This window comes from Tasmannia lanceolata, unplaced genomic scaffold, assembly GCF_043159265.1.
Source record: "Tasmannia lanceolata isolate RefF3 unplaced genomic scaffold, GAP_Taslan_0.1 ptg000037l, whole genome shotgun sequence".
NCBI classification, from domain to species: domain Eukaryota; kingdom Viridiplantae; phylum Streptophyta; class Magnoliopsida; order Canellales; family Winteraceae; genus Tasmannia; species Tasmannia lanceolata.
The window spans coordinates 54,189,437-54,211,846 of NW_027518714.1; the positions used below are offsets into that span (position 1 = coordinate 54,189,437).

Genomic DNA, 22,410 nt, shown 5'->3' on the forward strand with positions numbered 1-22,410 from the left:
ACTATATTAAACAAGCATTTCACTCAAAGTCTTATGGTGCCCACTTTTGGGGGAAATGATATATCTGGGACACCCCCTTCTAGCGTTAGAGAGCACGGTTTTAAATTTCGACCGAAATCCGAAATTTCGGAGGAGACCGACACCGAAACCACTAAAAACCGAAACGGTCAATGCGGAATCAGAATACGACTTCTTGGGCTGGGAAACAAATTCTGGCACCCCACACCCTAATTTCACCATGTGTCGACGTCAATTCTTCCCCTTTATTCCATTTTTTTTAACCAAACGTAAGAATCAGAATCCGGTAGAATTGGAATCAAACCCCGATTCCGCAGCTTGATTTCGGCAATCCAAACCATACAGTATCAGTTTTTTTAAAAATGCATTTAAAATTGGAGAAATGATAGAATGAAGGGCGCCCCTAATGGTTAATTTCTGCAAAGTGTGGCGCCAAAAAAACTGGATGGTGCCTAAAAAAGTGGAAACCGAGAAATCAACCAATAAGGACGCCCTTGAAGCTAATTTTTTAACAATGGCGCCCTTCATTCTATCATTCCTCTTAAAATTGTATCAGTTTCAAGATATAGTTGGGTTAAAGTTGGTCAAAAAGGAAAAAAAACGTTTAAAACGTGTTGACCTGCCCCGCCCCGCCCCGCCCCCCGTGAATGAAAATACGCCTATCTTTCGATACAGGGCATTTTGGTCATTTAAGCAAAAACCAGAAGGGGTGCCATTAATAAAATCACAGGGGGGCTGTGTAGAAAACACTTCCACTCCGTATAAATGTATAAGCAGGCCAAGGAAGGAAGGAAGGTCCATCTAGAGATTGTTTAAATCTAAATATATTGGGAGTGTAGGTATCAAATTAGAGCCCAAATGTCGGCCGCTTGTGCTCTATTCACCACTCTCTTCGCCACCACCACAACCAAGGCCGGACCAAGAGCTCTAGGATCCGATTTGATCCGATTCGGACCTTCTCTTTATAATAAATCTTCATCATCTCTCTCATTTTCCTCTCGATCTCGACCGTCCATTCGATCACTCTCCTCCTTAGTCTCCATGGGCGAAATTTCAGATTCCGCCATGGATGCCGTTCAGAAACGCCTCATGTTTGAAGACGAGTAAGTCCATTTAGGATCCGATCCGATCCGTATAATTGATCTTTCTTTTCCTTTTTTTTTTTTACTATGTTTCTATTTCTTTGATGATGATTTGGATGGAAAATTGTGTAGGGATTAAAAATGTAGACTCGATTTTGATTCTGTTGGGATTAGGGTTAGGGTTAGGGTTTTATTATCTTTGTTAGGTAAACCTTTCCCATACCAGTTTTTTTTTTTAAAAAAAAAAAAACTTCATTGTTCTCTTCAATTGATTACAATATAGGAGGATTGATTAATTTGAGATTTCGGCCGAAACAAAATTTCCTTGTAATTTATTTTTTTCGTCAGTTCCCGAAATTTCTGTTTAATTTCGTTTTTAACCCTTTTTACAAAATTTCCACCGAAATTTCCGAAATTATGGTGGAAATTTTATAAAAATGAATTTTAATAATCTTTTTAATTTTTTAACATTATTTCGGCCGAAATTTCCACCTAAACCGAAAAGTCACCCAAAAGTCTCGGTTTAGTTGGTGGCCGAAATTGACATTTAAAATCTTGCTTGTTGATGAGAATGAACTGGTTCAGTCCTTGAGTTTATGACAGACTCTTAGAGGGTGTGTTTGGCCACCCTGAATTTTTTTTCGACATTGATTATTGTTTCTTTAAAAAAATCCCATTAACTTGCTCCAAAAAAAAAAAAAAAAAAGGATATGGATTTCCTTTCGTCTATCCCTTTGTTGTTTACCAGATGAGTATGCTCTATTTCTCACTTCTAAGTTAGGCCATCTGTGTGCATGGTTACACGTGCTTGTCCTTGTTTCTTCAATGATATTTTCCTAGCTTCTAGAAGATAGGTTGATGTGCATAATAAGGTATTGGAAATGCACATAGGTTTTGGGTGAGTCCCAGAATCATTATTTGCCACAAAATGTGTTTTAGCTCTCGTATCATAATTTCCGACATTATTTTTCTGTATTTACTATTTTTTATGTTTGGAATTCTGTATAAAATATATTGGCAGACTAGTTAATTAGTGTGTTATTACTTGAGTGGCTTTTTCTATCAATAAAAAATGGATTTAATTTGTTTTCAGACCAATATGACCTCTTAGGTCAAAGGACGTGTAAAGGGTCCTGTCTGGTAGAATAGCTCAACTATCTCCTCTCCACAAGCTATTCTAATGCTATCCCGTTCAGTACGCAATCTCATTGTCATATCCATTCTATCTTGCTTAGGGTCCACTACCCAAGTGATTGAGATAAGTCACTCTACATCACGTGCATGTCAGCAAGATAGATGCTAGTTGTATATAGGAGGAGGTGTCCAACCTCAACCCCAACTAGGAACTATAAGGTCCGCAAAGAACCGGAATCCCATATCTCCTTGCCCCCTAGGATCTGTGAATCCATGAGCATGGGTTTCAGGGTATTTTTGGGAGAAAAATATGTGTCATGCATTAGACATGCTTCTTCTTATGTGTTTCGCTACATTGTTTTGTAAGACTAGTTAATTGGTTGCCATTTTCACTGCAGTCACAGTCGTTCCTCAAAAATGAAAAAAAAAGGAAAAGAGGAATAATAAAAGAAAAGAAAAAGAAAAATCTTTTCTGTTGGTAGAGATTGGACCTTATCTGGCCACAAAACACTATAGATTTCCTTTTATTTTTCTGTTGGATCCATCATCCATATTAAGAGTAGGATCATCTTCCCTTGGACAAAGAATGTATACTTTTAATTTCTGTTTGAGCTTCTTCTTCTTTTTCAATGTTTGACAGTCCTGTATGCTAGAATTTTTTCTATTTGTATGTTTTTGGTTTTGTATTTATTGTTGTAGCAATTAATCAATTCCATTATGCTATTTGATGATATTTCTTGCTCGATTAGCTGGAATAAAATATTGGACGTCAACATTATAATGCTTTTGACGCATGTGTCATAACCATTTAGGTACAACGCTCAACCCCTCTTTGGTTGAACAAGAAGGAGGAGGAGTTCACGTTCCATAACTAATTTACTAGGGGATTTGGGGACAAAGATGGTTCTTTGAGAGGCTGTTTTTATATTTTTATTTTTTTCTGTTTTGGATATAGTCCAAAAGCTTTTATGATTGAAGCCATGCCTTGTTATATGTGTAACTACAATAGCTTATGGAAAGCGTGTTGGTTTGCAAATTTTACATTCATTACCAGGTTCCCTATTCATGTAATCTCCCATCTTGAATAGCAAAGAAACGCTGCTTTTGCAGTCCTGTCAATCCTTGGAAAGAGTCGATATCTGAACTACATTATTGTGTTAGGAAGGGGAAAATGGATCATAAAATTTTAGAAGAGTTTTACTACTATTACAACTCTGTGATGGAAGGAAAACATAGCAGTCTGCGGCATAATACTCTCCGAAGATGTAAGCCTTTTCTCTAGCCTTGGCATGAGTCTAAAGGCCCTTTTTTTCCACCTCGTTGCCAGATGTATGCATTAGCCTAGATTAAGTAGCCTTTTGAAACAATGTATACAAGCTAGTTTTACTAACTAACATTTTGAGTAAGTAAAGTATGTGGATTTTATTCTATAAGTGCGTATGTCTCTAATGGTTGGCTAAAGTTTTGTCATAAATTGAACTAAAATATACATGAGACACCTGTCTTCCATACTAAAATATTTATAACGGCAATAAATTGGCATCACTTTGCTTTATTGTTGAAATGCATATGTGCTCCAAACTTATCTCAGCATAATAGTTTATTTGACATTCTTAAAGCGTCCAAGTTTAGTAACTAGTCAAAATGCTAGAATTTTTACTCCCGATTTTCTCTCCGTACAAAATAGCCTTGGCTTAGGTGTAGGTAATTGTTGGCTTAATAATGTAACAATCTCCTGGAAATCCAGGAGGCCCTGCATAGGGAGGAATCGTATTAAGGATCACAGAGGAGGGACCAGGTGGGTTTTTTTACCACTTTCATGGTTCATTCAAAGTGGAGCCTCATGCAATATGTGAAGTGGACAAGCCTTGGCTCGAGTATCCATGTAATCTTGCAGATTTTATGGAGGAAACTTTGAGCCTTCTTTTTTTTAATCACAGAAAATATAGTTCCACCATTTTTTGGGGTACTAATTTGGAGGCATCTGATACATTGCAAAACTGACAAACTGTAGAACTATAGATAGATTGAAGCTAGTTGCTAGAGATTGGTTTCCTATTCTTGATTTTTTTTATAGGTAAGCTGGATTGAACCCCTGACCTCAGGGTTGGAAAACAAAGCCTTAACCAACTGAGCTAAAGGCTCAACCCCTCCTATTGTTGATGTTGGTGTAACAAGGGTGGAGTGACAAAGTATTGTTTCAGTTGTTTCTTCTTCCATATTCTTTCTGTACTCCATGATCATCTGGTCATGTTTAACATTTTCACTTTTCAAATTTCATATATGATTACCTTTCAAAAGAAAAAAATATATAGCGACCTCTGTGTTTGGGAAACCTACTCCATGAATCTCTCTGTTTAAGTTAGGCATTTATGTGTAATTTATTCTTTGTCAATGGTTAATACTAGATTGTTCTTGCATTTTCTTTTCAGCTTTCCTAGTGAAATTTCTTTTAATCATGTCAATGAGTATTATATGATAGGTTTCCAGTTATGTGACTAGCATCTCTTAACTGTAAACAACTTAGTCTTTGAACATAGAGCTTGTATAACTATATTTCAAAGGGGTTTTTGTGTTCTCTGCTATTTATTTGGTTTCACTGGATTTAATGAAAGATTAAAAATAAGTTCATCGATGACTTTGTGCAGATGTATCTTAGTGGATGAGGAAGATCATGTTATCGGTCATGATTCTAAATACAATTGTAAGTGGGAACTTCTTTCTGTAAAATCAACTTGATGTTGTTTTATTACTTGAAGAATCTTTACTTTCATGTGATAACTGTTAATTTTTGTAGGTAACATAGCTTGTAAACTATAAAATCTTGGTTTGTCTACGAAAGAAAAAGGTCATTTTAGCACCCTTTTTATTTCCATTATTTTTGCTATAAGTGTTAAAATGTTCATTTTAAGAACAATTGTAGTAATTTCTATTATCTTTCCATTATTTAAGTGTGTGACCACTTTAAATAAACATTTCTTTGGATTGGAGTGACACGTTTTAACAATTTAACATTGATCTTACAATACTAAAATCAAGAAAGTCAGTGATACCTTTTTTCAGGGCAGCTTGTTATATTGATTGTTGATATAACAACTGTTAGATTGGTAGATAATGTCCGTTACTCGAGAATATAATGGCTTTTAATGGTTTTTCTCTTTAAAATTTTAAAGGCAAAAATAATGGTGTTAAAGATTGAAGGTTGAGAGGAATTCTTTGGAGGCTTAAAACCTATGGTTCATTTTTTCAAATTGGAGAATGCTTGGTGGAATCATTGTCCAAAATTTATTCTGATCTTTATAAAGTTTGAATGGAGGTCCCGTCCCTGGACTATGGTAACTTTCGTAGTTTGACAAATTGAGAAATTGCTTCTTGGTCCTTGTTCTTCTTTGAAGAGGTAAATATGTTGTCTTTAGCTTGAGTAGGATAAGGCTCCTCTTAATTCTATCACTTATCACAACTCAAACCTCTATCCCGACCATGTCTTTCATGTTCACAGCTTCTTCTACCTTGACCCTCTAGAAATTTGATGTATTTTCCACGCCCACCGCATGTTTTCTCCTTGTGGTCATGGGTTCGAGCACCACGGTGGGCAAAGTGTGTTTACTCAAAAAAAAAAAAAAGCTTACTCTGACGTAGCACCAAAAGTTAATACAATATATGAGATAACCTTGGAGTTATCCTATCAATAAGGCATTATTGCTCCTCTCATAAAGAGAGCATTTATTGGACATTATGTTCCAACCACTTGAAACCCATCAGCCAAGCCCATGTAAACCCAAACTTTCTGTTTGTCACCATTGAGTTGATAACCTGGGAGGCAATGCTCTTTTATGTTTAGTATTTTTCAATTTTTTAATTTCCAACTCTTGCTTAATTGATGATGGCAGGACCATTAGCAGTTTTAGAGTGAAGACAAATTAGCCAACATATTTGAGTTACTTGCCATTTCATCTCTTGTAAGTGTCAAAAACTGTTGCATTCTGAAATGTTGGAAGTTTAGGTCCCTTCAAGGTGGAAGGATTGGTTAAAGCAAGGTTGCCAGAGCACGAATCGAAGGCTCCCGGGATGGTCGGAAGCGGGAATTGTGAAGTCACTGGGGAGTTGGGAATCGTCAGGGAATCTCTGGGGAATCACTCGGGAATCGCGTTTCACATAACATTAAACCGCGGTTCCCAAAAGTGGGAATCATGTTTCCCATAGAGTGGGAATCGTGTTTCCCACGATTCCGAATCGGGATTCCTCCGAAGCACAAACGATTCCTCAATCCACGTAAAGATTCCTGCTTCCTTGGGTTCTAGGAAGCACGGGTACTCTCCCGGGGCTCCCGTACCCGTACCCGACACGTATGGGGGTGCGGGTACGTCCTGGGTACGTACCCCAATTATTTAAGAAAAAAACCTCAATTTTGGTTGCTGGGTGCGTACCCACGCGTACCCGACACCTCCTGCTTCTCTTATCTGGTTTAAATCCTTCATGTGCTTCTTCTCTTTCCCCTCCTGTACTTAGTATTTACATATAAACCATTGCTTCTGTTATCTGGTTTAAATCCTTCATGTGCTTCTTCTCTCTCCCCTCCTGTACTTAGTATTTACATGTAAACCATTTAAGTAAATGTCTAATAACGGAATGCCCCCCATTTGGATATATTAAAAATAGTTTCAAGACCCAAATCTAAAAGGAAAAAGAGTTAACTCTCCTGTTCTAGTACAAAATCCGAAGAAAAATGGTCGGGTCAAAATTTTAACTTTCTTAACTTCCAAACGGTGGGATATTTTTCAAATTTTAAAAATTCATAAAATCTATCATGTCCAAACATTATTAAATCCCAAAAGTCCGGTATTAAAAATCTCATAATTTGATCTCTAAAAATTATTCATCTTGTCAGGCACTGGTCAACACACTGGCGACAAACTTTTTTTTCTAATGAATGATGTATTGATGCCTCATGTTATGAAATATGGAACTTAATCACTTATGAAATGAAGAGTAATATTATAAATTTTCATTTTGGTGATGTTATTGTTATTTGATTGCTCTCCAATTTTTTTTTAATTTTTATAAATATATTATTATATTCGGCATACCCGAACGTACCCGCACCCCGATTGTTTGGAAAATCACGTACCCGTGTCGTGTCGTACCCGAACCCTGTACCCGTGCTTCATAGCTTGGGTTAAATAAGCCATTTATACTACTACTTTGATGCTCATGCATATCACCTGAATATCCTGCTAACGTTACCTATATAGACGTTTTTCTCAATGCTTTGTCATTTTCAGCTAATCCCTTGATCTTTTCATTGCCCAGGGGGCAACATGTATCTGGTTGCCCTCTAATTATTCAAAGAATCTATCTTATTATGGTTTATGCTATTGTCTTATTATGGTTGTATACTGTTGCACAGGTCATCTGATGGAAAAAATAGAATCTGAGAATCTGCTACATAGAGCTTTTAGTGTCTTCCTATTTAACTCAAAATATGAGCTGCTCCTTCAGGTAGGCCAATTTTTATGCTTGGAAAATGGATGTACTGGTTGACCTTTTTACCTTGAACTGAAAAGAGTATAATAGTTCATCAATTAATATATTGTCTTCTATCAATTTGAAAGGGCTTAAGGATCTAGTTATTGGCTATAAAGTACTTGCTTATAATGCTTACTAGAGGAAATACTTATGTTTCTTAAGATTCAGATAACTTTGACTGCAACATGAGAAACCAGTCATGTATTGCTTAGCATTGAGTTGTGTAACCATTTGATATCTCTCTTAAGAAATCTGCAGTGGCTTGTATTTGTACTTTGCTTTGACTCTGTAAAAAAAAAAAAAAAAAAGGGAGGCCCAATGCTCGAGGCTCCCGCCATTGCGGGGTCTGGGGAGGGCTAGATGTACGCAACCTTACCGGTGCTTTGCAAAGAGGCTGTTTCCGTGACTCGAACCCGTGACCGACCACCAGGTCACAATGGGCAACCTTACACATATACTTTGTTAGTAAATATACTTTGTCTTATATATATATATATATATATATATATATATATATATATAGAGAGAGAGAGAGAGAGAGTATTATATATGAGAATAGAGTTCCTGAGGGTGCCCTCATATAGCTTATATGAGGTGGCTCTCACAAAACATAAGGGGCCCACATTGTTAGGATGATCCGAAGCATTCATTTGAAAGGTCCCATCATAGATAGGGTGTGTACAAAAAATCAGCTCCATTGGATCATCCTAACCCCTCCAAAAGTGGGGGAAAAAATGGGCAGATTTGTGGACAAAACGTGTCTATCCATTTTTGTCCCCACTTTTGGAGGGGTTAGGATGATCCAATGGAGCTGATTTTTTGTACACACCCTATCTATGATGGGACCTTTCAAATGAATGCTTCGGATCATCCTAACAATGTGGGCCCCTTATGTTTTGTGAGAGCCACCTCATATAAGCTATATGAGGGCACCCTCACGAACTCTATTCTCATATATATATATATATATATATATATATATATATATATATAATACTCTCAACTGTTAGTATGTGTATAATCTTAATGATAGTGGAACATTAATTTAATTTCTAGGTGTAAATTTAATTTATTTGTTTAATTATTCTTCTTATGTGACCCGTCTTTTCGAATTAGTAAAATATGTATGTGATGGGCAAGTACTTTAACACCTACATGTTGTTTCGAGATTTTGATATTCCATCTTTGATTCCTATTTCGTAAGCAGACTCTGATAGCTTAGGAATCCAGTGTGATATGTCCGAAAAGATATGACCTACATTTATGCATTGAGTAGAATCACATATGGTAGTATTTTGGGTGGAAATCACAATTTTATGCACTATCCAGACACCCCAAAGAAACCAGGAAACTCTATTGGGCGTCTATGGCCAATATATCTAGACATGCCCAATGTATGCTTGTCCAACACATTATGGTACCAGTATTGGTATTGGTACCTGACACTTCCTGGCTACTTCTATTTGTCGAATTAACTATCATGCTGCAAATACTTCGCTCTCGTTGACTGACCTATCATGCTTTATGTTTGTTAGTGTTGTGTATTTTCAATTTTATCTGTGTATGTGATTATTCAACAAAAAAAGAAATCTTCATGCTACCAACAATTAGGAATCTTTGTTGGATTATTCAAAAAGTAATATTTGTGCAAGTGATCAACATCACTATTTGCCAATCGCCGAATATGCTGAAATGTCATGGAGTGCCCCTCAACCTTATTCAGCAGTCAGCACCTCCTTAGTGGCATTAACAAATCGCCAAGGGTAACTTTCCCCCTCATTTATCCAACAAATAACATTGAGTCACTGTCCACTACAAGAAAACCAAAGACATCTTGGTTTACTACTTGAATTCCAGCTAACACGGTCTGAATCTCCGTCATGTTAGAATCTTTCTTGCCAATTGAACCAGATGAGGCCCACCGAGCCTTGCTCTTTGCACTATGAAGAAGGCTCCCAATGCTTGTAGGGCCCGGGTTCTCCGGGCTAGAATCGTCAAAGTTAAGGTTAAAGAACCCGGTAGGAGGCAGAGACAAGTGAGGAGGAAGTTTCTCCACCGAAAACCTACTCAACGGGACCTCATCCTAGGAGTGCCGAAAAGAAGACTCTGAAATACCGCAGAACTCGGAGGATAGCTGCCCAATGCACAATGGTGGCAAAGTTTTCTTTTGAATGTTCAAAAATCCTTTTCGAAGAGCCCTTGAAGAAGAAAGTTAGAACACTAAAAATTCGGGATCAGTTGTATGTTTGACTTCTATTGCAATTTCCCGCATGTTGAGAATATCTCCTCAAATTCATTTGAAACATTACCCTAGCAAAAAATATAATGCTGCAACATGCTTTTTGGTTGCAGTAACAGTAGTAGCTGTGGTTAGTATTGCTCAAATGGGTTTCATTTCTCTTTTGCTCTTTGTTAAAGTATAAAAGATAAATAACACCTTTCTCCAACAGCTTAAGCTTTTGGAGAAGTTGGTAAGTTAACATGGTATCAAAGCAAAAGGTCTCGAGTTCAAACCTCTCGGATAGCAAAGATCCACATGCGATGGTCGGCCCAAAGTGGGACCACATGTGCCACGTGTTTGCCAAGTGGGCTACACGTGCGGGGGAGTGTTAAAGTATAAAAGATAAATAACGCCTTTCTCCAACAGCTTGAGCTTTTGGAGAAGTTGATAAGTTAACACTCTTGAAAAGTTAAGTTTTATTATGCAGTACATTAGTACCTGTTACGGCTTATAATCCTTTCTGATGTAAGGCATCTGGATTTGCCCAGATTTAGTTGGCTATACATTTCTCAAATTCTGCGACTATAAATTTCTCAAATTCTGCGACATTGCAAAGATATTCTTCTTCTATATCTGACACAACCTCATATAGCTCATATCTAATTGAGCCGTTTCAATTCATATAACTTGGGTTGTATAAGTTATTCTTTCCAATCATATATTCCTCTTTCTTTTCTGGGCAGCAACGGTCTGCGGCAAAGGTAACATTTCCTCTAGTGTGGACAAATACCTGCTGCAGCCATCCACTTTATCGTGAATCTGAGCTTATAGAGGAAAACTTCCTTGGTAATTTCTCAGTCAAGCACTTTGTAGTTTTCAGTTTCCGGGCTTCTCATTCGATGATATCAAATTAATTCTTTTTTCTTATACAGGGGTAAAGAATGCTGCACAGAGAAAGCTCTTTGATGAACTGGGCATTCCTGCCCAAGATTTGCCGGTTGATCAATTCACCCCCCTTGGTCGTATGCTGTACATGGCCCCATCAGACGGCAAGTGGGGAGAGCACGAATGTATGTCCAACTGGAACATAACCCAACTAGCTTAATTACTCATTTGCTATGTTGCATTAGTACCGATACGGAGTGTCGGAATCCGGCATGGGTATTGAGTGTCGGATTCAGCAAACCTAAAAAAGAACGATTCGTGGATTTCCCAAAATATTTTAATCAATTCTCGATTATTTACATAATAATATGGTTTTAACCATTAATATATTGAATAATTTAGGGAAATTTTGTCAGCACAGCCATATTTTGATGCTTGCACAAACCCAGCTTTCCTTTTTCTTTAATTAGCTTGTGAGAGCTTTTTGGGAAATAACCTCTTAACAGTATATATAATATTTTATTTACATTTAAGAAACTTAATATTAGGATATGGGTAATTGTAAAGTTGTGCTAGTAGTGTTCATAAACAACAGGAAAAAGAGATCTAGAAGTGCCTCAGATTCTCTTGCACGGATTCTTCACCCATTTAAAAGAATTCATGTAACAGTGCTCATTTGGTTACTAATGTATTAATTGTAATGCATTGTATTTATCTTTTGCTTAATTTCAGTGGATTATCTACTCTTCATTGTGCGGGATGTCACCGTGAATCCAAACCCAGATGAAGTTGCCAATATAAGGTATGTTAATCAGGAGGAGTTGAAAGAGTTGTTGAGAAAAGCTGATGGTGGTGAAGAAGGTATCAAGCTATCTCCCTGGTTCAGATTAGTTGTAGACAATTTCCTGCCCAAATGGTGGGATCATGTGGAGAAAGGCACTCTTCATGCAGCTGCTGACATGAAAACCATTCATAAGTTATGACTTAGAGCAGTTGCAGTCTGAGAGCAAGCGAGGCGAGATTCTCGTTCAAATAAGATGAGAGCTAAAGCCATTTTCCTGGCCCACGTGAAAACCACTCATAAGTTATATGAGTAAGAGCAGTTGGAGTCTGAGAGGGAGCGAGGCGAGATTCTCGTTCAAATAAGATGAGAGATGAGCCATTTTCCTGGCCCATTAAATTGTATTTGGTTTTCATGTAACTGAGTCTTAGTGACTGTGTAAGTATTGGATTCTGTTATGGTTTGGGTTTTCTTATATACATTGCCTTGTTTAAACTTGGGGTTGTCAAGGGATCCACTTCGGATCGGATCCACCTATATCTTGGTCAGGTTCCACTTTCACTTGGTCCCAAAACAAGCATAAATCTACTTTTACATGTGTATCAGGGGTGCAACTTGGGCTGGGTTGGATCAGGTTGAGGCCAACCCTAGCCCAACATAAGGTAGCATTCCCTCGACGTTAACCTGACCCGATACATAGCATGTCTCTAAATCTCTCAATCCTATCCCAACCCATCTAACCTGTTTCTTCGAAGTCGGGTAATGAAGAAAGATGCTAGACTTAAATATGGTTAAGATGAGGGTTTTACTCTTTAATTTGTAAAAGATGATGGAAGCAAGTAAAGAACCGAGAATTGAACTTACGTTGGATATTATGGATGATACTCAAACTCAATTGACATCGATTCACGACCCAACAATGTATTTTGTAGAAAAATAGGAAGGCTCGGTCCTTTAAAATTACTGAAAAACACAGAGATGAGTTGTGTGAAATCAAAGGTCATCTCATCTATGACTTAGGAAGAAAAAAATACAGAAGGATGTGAATGAAAGAATAAAGCTAAAGTTGGTTTCAAGTCATTATTCAAATTGGTTCCTCCAAAATAAAAATTATTCTTAAATCAAGTAAGATTTCTAAAGAGAAAATGTTTGAGGAAGGAAATTGCATGACATTCATGATTTTTGACCTTGAAATCGGATAAATCGGATTTTTAATTCTTAAGATGGTGGGTTATTATAGATGGAGGTGTAAAAGATGAAAGAACGTATCTACAATCAAATGCCTGTGGTTTTCAAAAGATAACATATGATAGTTGGATTACCATAAAAAAAAAAAAAATTTGGTAGTTAAGCCCGGATCGAACCTCCCACCTCTAGGTTGAAAAGCAAGGCCGTTACCATTGAGCTAGAGGCTCAATCCCAAAGTTGCAAGCTCGAGTACGAGTTCTTTTTAGACTAGAGGGACTGATGCATTGACATTAATAACCGATGTGTTATATATATAGATCGATGAGAATGCAAATAATTTTTGGGTTGTCTTGGCAATGTCCATATTGTCATGCTTACATCTAGGGGTGCAAGTTTGGCCCTGTCAGCCCTGAGCCCAAACAAGGTCAGGGCTGGATTTTCCAACCCTGAGGGAGGGTCAGGGTTCATTTTTTTAGACCCTGACTCAGGTCGGGTCGGGTTCTAGGTTAATGCCTCGGGTACCCTGACCCGGCCCGACCCTAAGTTTTCTATTATAGAATTGAACCATCTGTGCATCTTTCTTTTGCTAATGTTTTCTATTATCTTGGATTGATGTTTCTTTAGATTATTATTATTAGTTGTCTCTGTTGCCCGTCATGTTGTTGAATTCATATTGTCTTATTTTGTTCTCTTTCTCTATTTATTGATCATTTTGTTCTATATGATAAGTGGTTGCTTTATTTTTGGCACTCTTAACATGTATTTGCACTAGGGTCAATTAGGGCCGGCCCTGCCCAATAAGGGCCAATTAGGACTGGCCAGGGCCAGCACTGAGCCCTATAAGGCGGGCAATGGGTTGAGGTTTTTCGGCCCCTGACTCAGGGTCAAGGCAGGTAAGGGCCGAGATAATGGGATCCAAGGTTGGGCTAGGGTTTTGAAAAACCTGACCCTGTTGCAGCCCTTACATCCATGACTAATGAGTTGATGATGAGCCAATCATTTTGCTTGGGACTCTCAGCATGTAGTGAGGCTATCCAAAAGTTCTCAGTGAAATCAAACCTTATGACCGAAAGATCTGATTCCAGTTCAAGTTCTAGAACTAAAACGAAGTATCACAATTTAGCTACTAATGCTGTGGAACCAACTTGGCTTAAATATCTTCTCATAGATTTGGGTCTATATTCATGTTTAGTATGTCTCAACACTTGATCAAGTTGCTGATATTCTAAAAAGGGTTTCCCAAGTCCAAAGGTCAATCTTCTACATCACAAATTGTTTTCATTATCCCTATCAATTTGAGAGGAATATTATAATACCAATCTTTGTATATATATGTAAAATTGTTTGGTCTATATATATCTCCCAAGGGTTGTATATACAGAATTGTCTGGTCTATACAGCCCAAGGATTGTATATACACAATTGTTTGGTCTATTTATCCAAGGATAATCTTGTGATCATACTCATATAACATAATGAAGGTCCTAAAGGTCACTTTTTGACTATTCAAGGCTTTCCATCAAAATTAAATGTCTAAAAAAAACCAACAGATGTCTATGTAGATGTCTTGTATTCTAGTATTATACAGGACCCTGACGGACTAATGCGCGCAACGCAGACGCGGGTCGAGTTATGTGGTTAGCTCGCTAGGGGTGCCGGGGACCGCACGCCCCGGAAGGAAAATTTAATTTTTGAATTTTCACTAAAGGGTATTTTGGTATATTCCTTCACATAGTGGCACTGATATATAGCCACATGTTAGGGTTACGGGGCGAGGTTTTTTTCTCGGTGTTTTCTCGGCCAAGAAGAAGAGAGTTTGTAACCCTAGACCGAAATAGTGAAAAATCTTCCCTCAGTGGACGTAGGCACGGCTGAACCACGTAATTCTTGTGTTTCTTGTGTGATTGTATTCTTTGCATCGTTTCTTGAAGTTTTTTGTTGCACGTCGTGTTCGATCCGTGTTTAGAAGGTATTTCTCGGTATTTTTACAGAGAGAAGGGAGAACCAAACACATACAATGCATACCTCCTCCACACTCTGATTCAGACAGTAGTTGTAACATCATTAGTCATTCATAGCATTTTGATGACCTACTGATTGCTCAATGTCATCAGATAATCCACCATTATCAGTAGAATACTCATACAACAGAAACTCTTCACATTTCTTTCTTGAATCTTGACAACAAATGCCAAAGCTTATTCCTATTAACGTGAATATACCATACAGTTCACTTGCAGAAACCAAGCATCCAAATATACCGAAGTACCAAGTCCCGTAGTATCAGGGAAGAAAATGCTACAGAGAACATTAATACAAAGCAAAAATACCTGGAATATAACCTTAAAAGAGATTCTCAGGCCGATAACTCTCCTTGGGAAATTAGAATGCCATCTGTGTCTGCATAAAGCCACTCGCCATCACAAATTCGCGTTCCAGCAATGTGTACGGGCACATGTTTCTCACCAATTCCATTTTTTTTAGCTTTGAATGGATGAGAGGCCAGTGCTCTTACTCCAATATCACAACCATTTATCTCATCAACATCCCTTATACAGCCATTGACAACAACACCAGCCCACCCATTGTTCTGAGCTTGTTGAACAGGGTTCCCTCCTAATATCGCGCACCTCATACTACCACCTCCATCCACAACCAGAACTCTCCCATGACCTTTCTCCTCGAGGAATTCTCGCACCAAAACATTGTCTTCAAAGACCTTGAGAGTTACTATCGGACCAGCGAAAACTTGGCGCCGCCCATATATTTGGAAAATAGGCTGGAGTGCACGCAGGTCACCACTTGAGATTAGATGTGAGTTCGCATCGCAGACTTCAGCAGTTGCCAATGGCAAAGCCATGGATGAATGTCACTTTTAGCACCTTCAAAAAGATAGATACAAAGTGTTTTGGGTTAATTGACCGCAGTAATTGGTTTGTTCTCATTAATTAAACTCCCCTACATGAAAAATAAAAGAATTGCCCATCATCTCAACTTTTATTTTTGCTTTCAGATTCCCAAGATCATTAACATATTTAAAAATAGCGAAGGTAAATGGCGACTGAAACAAAGGAGAAATGATCTGCTGCGAAAAATGCAGAATGAATTCAATGTGCAGGAATCTCATTACAGGCAATCAAGATTGGATTGTAACGAGATATTTCTAAGTTTTTAGCAAGTGATGGTATGTGAGGAGCTCCAAATCTCATCATTACTATCCAAATCTTGATGGGATCATGACGAGATTCACATAGCTTTGATGTGTGTGTGCCTCACATGCTTGGTAAATAGAGACAGAAAGATAGTCACTAAATACAATATTAGGGTAACATGCTTGGTAAATGAATTCTCTGATTACAAAAGCTTGTGTTTAAAAACTCAAACTCGAACAATAACTCAACTAAGGTAAAAAGAAGTTGACTCGAGCGAGTCAACAATGCTCGACTCAACAATTGGCATGGTCAACTTTCATTAACTCTGGTGTGCTAAAAGAGTTATTGATTGAGATGGAAAGAAAATTAGAGACTCAGACGAGAATTTGGCCAAGGTAAAAGGGAGTTGACTTGGGTGTGTCGAACTGTTGATGATAAATATGGGGATTTTCTAAAAAGTGATATAAGAAAATTGTTGATATGTTATGGTAAAAGCCCTAGATCATATTTTTGCAAGAGACATGGACAGTGTTGAAATATAAATGATTAAATAACACCAACCCTAACAGCTTAAGCTTTTGGAGTGATTGGTTGTTTCACATGGTATCACTGTATCAGAGCTTTACAAGAATGGAACCCCTGCTATTCCTAAAGACTCCTCCAATGCCAGCAAAGCCGAGGTTGCCAAGATAGCAACCATCGAATTTGAGCTTCAAAAGATTGCGAGGCAGGGTTGCCACCTAGAAGACTTCTTCATCTTTGGAATTCTACCCATCATGACCCCATTCCTAAGTATGAAATCCACGAAATAGCCATGGAAGCCATTGAGCAAGACCACCCAACTAGTGACACTATAAGTTATGTTCCAAGCCACCCAAAGAGTGGTAGAACACCTATCATCAAAGGTACACTTATTTCTGTCCTTCCAAATCTCCCACATAACTACAAATGAGGTGAGGTTCCAAAGGATCACGCCTAAAGAGCCCAAGCCCCCTAGCGCCAAATCCTCATAAGATCTGAGACCGATTCCAAAGTGACACAATCTATGCCAAACCATTCACAAACCTGATGCCAAATAAAAGAAACCATAGAAAAATGAAGGCCGAGCACAAAATGCACATGTTCTCTAATAAAACGAATGCAGACGAGAAAGAATAGTCCGACTCCAGACCTGCGTCCAAAGAAAGGAAACTGTCGTAGCATAACCAAGAAATCTGTAGAAGGATCTAACCATGAAGGTTCCTCTAGGATCAGGACCAAAATTTCTGATTTCCGTCAATACCGAAATCGAAATCCATATTACCCAAAACGTTACATTATTTCGATCGAAATTTCGGTCCAAAATTTAAGGATTTCAACAAAAAAGCTGGAATTTATTCATTATTTAATACTTTTCCGAAATTCCTGAAATTTCGGCCGAAATTTTCTATGGAATAAAATATTATCTATTTGATTTCGTGGATTTCGTCCGAAATTTCAAAATTTTGGCTTCAGTGAAGGACCGAAACGCATTCCGAAACCGAAATTTAAAACCTTGATCGGTAGTCCACACCCTTCATCAAGCTAAACCTAAGAGATATAACATTTTTCCAACAGATATAAAAGTTTAACGAAGCGATTAATTTTCGACCCTTTTAGGTTACTATAGAATACTATGTCCCAAACTATAGAATACTATGTCCCAAACTATTATAAATCCTATAGAGGGTTGGAAAAACTTGGGACAAAGGGTTCTTTCATTACCAATTGTCATTCCAAAACCCCAACCTCTTCTCTTCCCCAATCCTAAACCTAATTCCTTGAACAAAATGTCAAAACTAGGAAAAACGGACATCTATGCCAGTCGAGCATGCACTTCTACCTAATCTACCATTATCCCAACGCTCCCACCTTCCCAATATTTCCCTTTTATAACCATCCTCCACAGAGTTTATTTTTCCTCACCAAATCTCCATAAACATTTGCTAAAAAGCATTGATTCCTTCTTACCAATTCACTAATGCACAATCCCCCTTCCCTCTTAAGAAGGCACATAGTCTCCCACTTAACCAAATGCTCTAGTCTCTCTCTGTTTTTGCAAAGAAAATTGCATTGTAAGTTATTCTAATTATTTTGCTTTCCGTGGAATTTTGAATGAGGACATGAAGTACAGTGGGATATTAGATGCTGCTACTTTGATAAGTGTGATTCGAAACATGCACGCGCGCGCGCGCACACACACACACAATGATAGGATTCCATAAGGATCCATACAGGATTCCCAATCCCAAATGAAGACAGAGATAGACAAAGGCAACAAGGAGATCAAACAACCCATAACTTCCACTAAAAGATAAATATGAGGGAGCTCCACATTACATTCGGCCATAGAATTCTTACCAAGGTAAACTCTCAAGTAAGACACCACTTCAAACCATCTCAATATAACATGAAGGTTATGGACATGATCATGGACTACTCTGCAAAAGATAAGGGTGTTGTCAGAACTGACAGCACATTGGAGATGGGTGATTGATCTCACTCCCCTTATGTCCACCCCTTAAAAAATTCAACAAATTCGTGCTGACCAGAAGTTGACTAAGGCCTTCCCAACCATGGTAAATAAGAATGGAGAAAGATGGTCTTCCTATCTCAAACCCTAGATCTTTGAAATAAATCTTTATGGCTACCATTGATCATCACAAAAAATATGGATTCTCAAACCCCTAGAGCTTTGAAAGAAACCTTTATGACTACCATGGATCATCACAAAAAAGAAAAAAATGGATTAGACATGCAGTCCTTCATCTGACTCCATCTTCCCCCAAAATCTATCTTCCTCGGCAAAGAATCAACAAAATCCCACTCCAAATAATCATAAGCTTTCTCCATGTCAATTTCGCACACCACCCCAAAAATTCTTTCCTTGTTCCATGATTGCAAACATCCATCAGCAATGAGCACACTATCTAGAATCTGTTTGCCTTCCACAAAGGCTCCCAGGAAAGTGAAATAATCGAGGCTTCGACCAGCACTGAATGTTCAACGCTTGTAGCAAATTACAAAGGAGATAAATGGGTTGGAAATAATTAGGAAATGCCAAAATCATCAGATGATGTCTGCAATGGAAAAGAATAAGCTTAAGTTCAACAGCTTTGGTAAACGAAGGCACACGAGAGCTTTTGTTGGGATATGAATCCGCATTTCATCCAAAAAATCTGCAGTAATGAAATCCAAGTGCAAATATCATTTCAATTGAGGGGGAATACAACCCTCGACTCCTACTATAGAACATTCAGCGTCGGACAAAAGGAATCGAGCAATTCAAGACCTTAATCAACAATTTGTTACCCTTAAGACTTCCATTAGCACTCAATCAAAGGATGAGATTTTAGGTAAATCAGTATATGCTTCTGCTCATCACACTTTCACCCAAACAAATTGTTCCATATCCTGTATTATTGATTTAGGAGCTTCATACCATATGACTGATAAGTTGGATGATTTTTTATCTATTGCTCCTATTTTTGGTGGGGTAAAATTTACTGACGGATCTCTCTCCAGTACATCTAGAAAAGGTAATTGTCGTGTTTCTCTCCTTCGTCCTTACCAGTAAATTTCATATGAGCCAAATTCTATGAAATAATAACACTAAATTACATTCATCCACTGCTTAGAATTATTAGGACTCCCATAGGGCATCATGAGAAACCAAGACAATGAGCATGCCACGAGTACAAAACCTGAACCTTCAAGTTTAGAAATAGATGAGGTGCAAGTTGGGTGCCCTTTTCTATAAAGCATGCCACGAGTACAAAACCTGAACCTCCAAGTTTAGAAATAGATGAGGGTGCAAGTTGGGTGCCCTTTTCTATAAGCACAACATGTGCATCATCAAATGCTCATCATCAACAAATAGAAGATATGGATGAGGAAGAACTAAAAATTGCACCTCAGCAAAAGTCACACTTCATTCTAACGGGCCTTGTAGACAAAGTTCTCAACTTTAACTTCTAGATCCACAAGAGCAAGCTGATTCAAGCTGCCCAAATAGTTGAATAAAAATCTGTCATTGATCAGGATAAAAAAAAACAAAGAATTCTAGATAATTTGATCCCCTTGGCAAAGCAGCAAGATTAGACAGGCCATATGATTTTTCTTCTCTATGCACATCTGAAAGCCACTTAAACCATCTCCCAAAGATCTAAGATTAGGCCTTCTGATCTCTGAAGATAATCAGATTGGTGGCTTATCCTCCTAATTAGATTTAATGAATCTCCTCTACTATAAAATAACCAAGAAATTATCCAATAACAAATTCACTCCATGTATTACAAGTAACATCGCCACTTCATTTACTCTTAGATCCCCATACGTCTTGACAAGCAATGCAGCATTTATAAAAAAAAATGTTTCTCACGTTAAGGGCACCTATAGTTGCAAAATTCTACTAAAAGTGGGAGACCTGAGACCTGATTCTTCCAATTTTGGACAAAGAACCAACAGCAAATAAATCGGAGACAAGATGTGTTAGAACCAGTTTTCCTTATTTAGATTGCCTTTCCTTATTTATGTTATTTCCATATTCTAGTAGATTTCCTTAAATTCCTTTCCCTATTTTTCCTAATTTATATTCGCCAATTTCTATATAATGTAGATGCCGTGTGGCTATTCAATAAGGAATAATCACAATTAGTGCAATTAGCACATTAGAGGTCGAGTTTCAACAAATTAACTCATTGGAGGCCTGAGTTTCCTCGAATTAACTTATATTCGCCAATTTCTATATAATGTAGATGCCGTGTGGCTATTCAGTAAGGAATAATCACAATTAGTGTGGTTAGCACATTGGAGGTCGAGTTTCCTCGAAATTAACTCATTGGAAGCCCGAGTTTCCTCGAATTAACTTATATTCACCAATTTCTATATAATGTAGATGTTGTGTGGCTATTCAATAAGGAATAATCATAATTAGTGCAGTTAGCACCTTGGAGGTCGAGTTTCCTCGAAATTAACTCATTGGAAGCCTGAGTTTCCTCGAATTAACTTATATTCCCCAATTTCTATATAATGTAGATGCCGTGTGGCTATTCGGTAAGGAATAATCATAATTAGTGCAGTTAGCACATTGGAGGTCGAGTTTCCTTGAAATTAACTCATTGGAAGCCTGAGTTTCCTCGAATTAACTTATATTCGCCAATTTCTATATAATGTAGATGCCGTGTGGCTATTCGGTAAGGAATAATCACAATTAGTGCAGTTAGCACATTAGAGGCCGAGTTTCCTCGAATTAACTCATTGGAGGCCCGAATTTCCTAAAATTAAGTCACTATTTCCCTCTTTATCTGTCATATTCTTCTCTAATTTCTATTTTGATAGAACAGTGTTCTATTAAGATGTTAAAATCCTAGTAACTTTGAAGGAGCAATTAAGTAGTAAAAGAAACACATTCTCTATGAGGAAAACAGAGGATTTGGAACGCATTCAAAAGATCGGAATCTGAACTTTTCGTTCATTTACCAAACAGATTTGAGCGAAACGGATTAAGGCTATTTGCAATCTCAAATAAACAAAATGAAGAAGAAAACATAAATGAAAACCAAAAATTAAAGAAAATCTGTCAAAGATGAGATCGAAGAAGAAGATATGAACTTACTGATCTGCGAAGCTCCTTATTCCGTGAGAGATCAGAGATCAGAAAGGGAGAGAGAGAGAGAGAGAGAGAGAGATCTGAGATTCTGAGATCAGAAAGAGAGATCTAAGTAGAGAGAGAGAGAGCACTCGATCAGTTGAGCCGAGTATTAATGGGACGAAAAGTCGGAAATGAATTTCACGGTAACACAAAATGAAGATAAAAATGTAGGGAGAAGATTTTCTTTCGCCCGATTGTAGGATAATGCGCCCCACTTAACGTGAATTGTGGGCAGAATTTAAAGCTTTTTGAAAGGGGGGACGAAAAGTCCGACGAGAATGGGATTTTTGTTGATTAGTCACTGCATGCCAAAATAATTGCTTAGTCTCTAAGAAAAGCATATTAGCTGAAGAATCCTACTTTTAGAAAATATTTGCTAAAGGGTACCTAAAACTCACAAACTTCATTTTTCTCCGTTAAAATTTTTTAAATGGCAAATTTACAGCCCCCCAAACCCATTTAATACATTTTAGCGTTTTTTGATTTCCCTTACAAAATTTTCCGAAAAAATCTAGGAAATGGAAATAAGCAACAATATTATCTCTTCCGATATTGACTTTCTCTCGGACATTCTCCCTTCTTCTCCCAGGATTAGAACCCAAACCCTAGTTTTTATTCCCAAAACAAAACTAAAACCCTACCGTATTTAATTTATAGAAGGGAAATGTTATCAGCACTACTGTATTTTGATGATGGCACTCTCACTTTATAAGCACGGTATGGCCCGCACCATAGGATGATCCAAGCCGTCC

The 22,410-nt window shown here is 37.7% G+C and overlaps 2 protein-coding genes across 2 annotated transcripts; one reads left to right on the top strand and one right to left on the bottom strand.

Moving 5' to 3' along the window:
- Positions 1 to 780: 780 nt before the first annotated feature.
- LOC143860297 (isopentenyl-diphosphate Delta-isomerase I-like) lies at positions 781 to 12,142 on the top strand. The gene is made up of 6 exons (XM_077370869.1): positions 781 to 1,121; positions 4,883 to 4,938; positions 7,642 to 7,733; positions 10,725 to 10,827; positions 10,914 to 11,051; positions 11,599 to 12,142. The coding sequence occupies exons 1-6, from the start codon at positions 877 to 879 to the stop codon at positions 11,847 to 11,849; spliced, it is 885 nt and encodes a 294-aa protein (XP_077226984.1). The 5' UTR covers positions 781 to 876; the 3' UTR covers positions 11,850 to 12,142.
- Positions 12,143 to 14,998: 2,856 nt separating this feature from the next.
- Positions 14,999 to 21,815, bottom strand: LOC143860743 (putative 4-hydroxy-4-methyl-2-oxoglutarate aldolase 2). Its single transcript, XM_077371556.1, has 2 exons — positions 21,623 to 21,815; positions 14,999 to 15,717 (listed from the first exon to the last, which is right to left on the bottom strand). Exon 2 carries the CDS (start codon positions 15,693 to 15,695, stop codon positions 15,192 to 15,194), a length of 504 nt encoding a protein of 167 aa, XP_077227671.1. The 5' UTR covers positions 15,696 to 15,717; positions 21,623 to 21,815; the 3' UTR covers positions 14,999 to 15,191.
- Between the last annotated feature and the right edge of the window lie 595 nt (positions 21,816 to 22,410).

Coding starts and splice junctions, on each gene's coding strand:
- LOC143860297 (XM_077370869.1), top strand. CDS start 877: ATGTCGGCCGCTTGTGCTCTATTCACCACTCTCTTCGCCACCACCACA. Junction 4,939..7,641: donor TCATGATTCTAAATACAATT/GTAAGTGGGAAC, acceptor ACTGTTGCACAG/GTCATCTGATGGAAAAAATA. Junction 10,828..10,913: donor TATAGAGGAAAACTTCCTTG/GTAATTTCTCAG, acceptor TTTCTTATACAG/GGGTAAAGAATGCTGCACAG.
- LOC143860743 (XM_077371556.1), bottom strand. CDS start 15,695: ATGGCTTTGCCATTGGCAACTGCTGAAGTCTGCGATGCGAACTCACAT.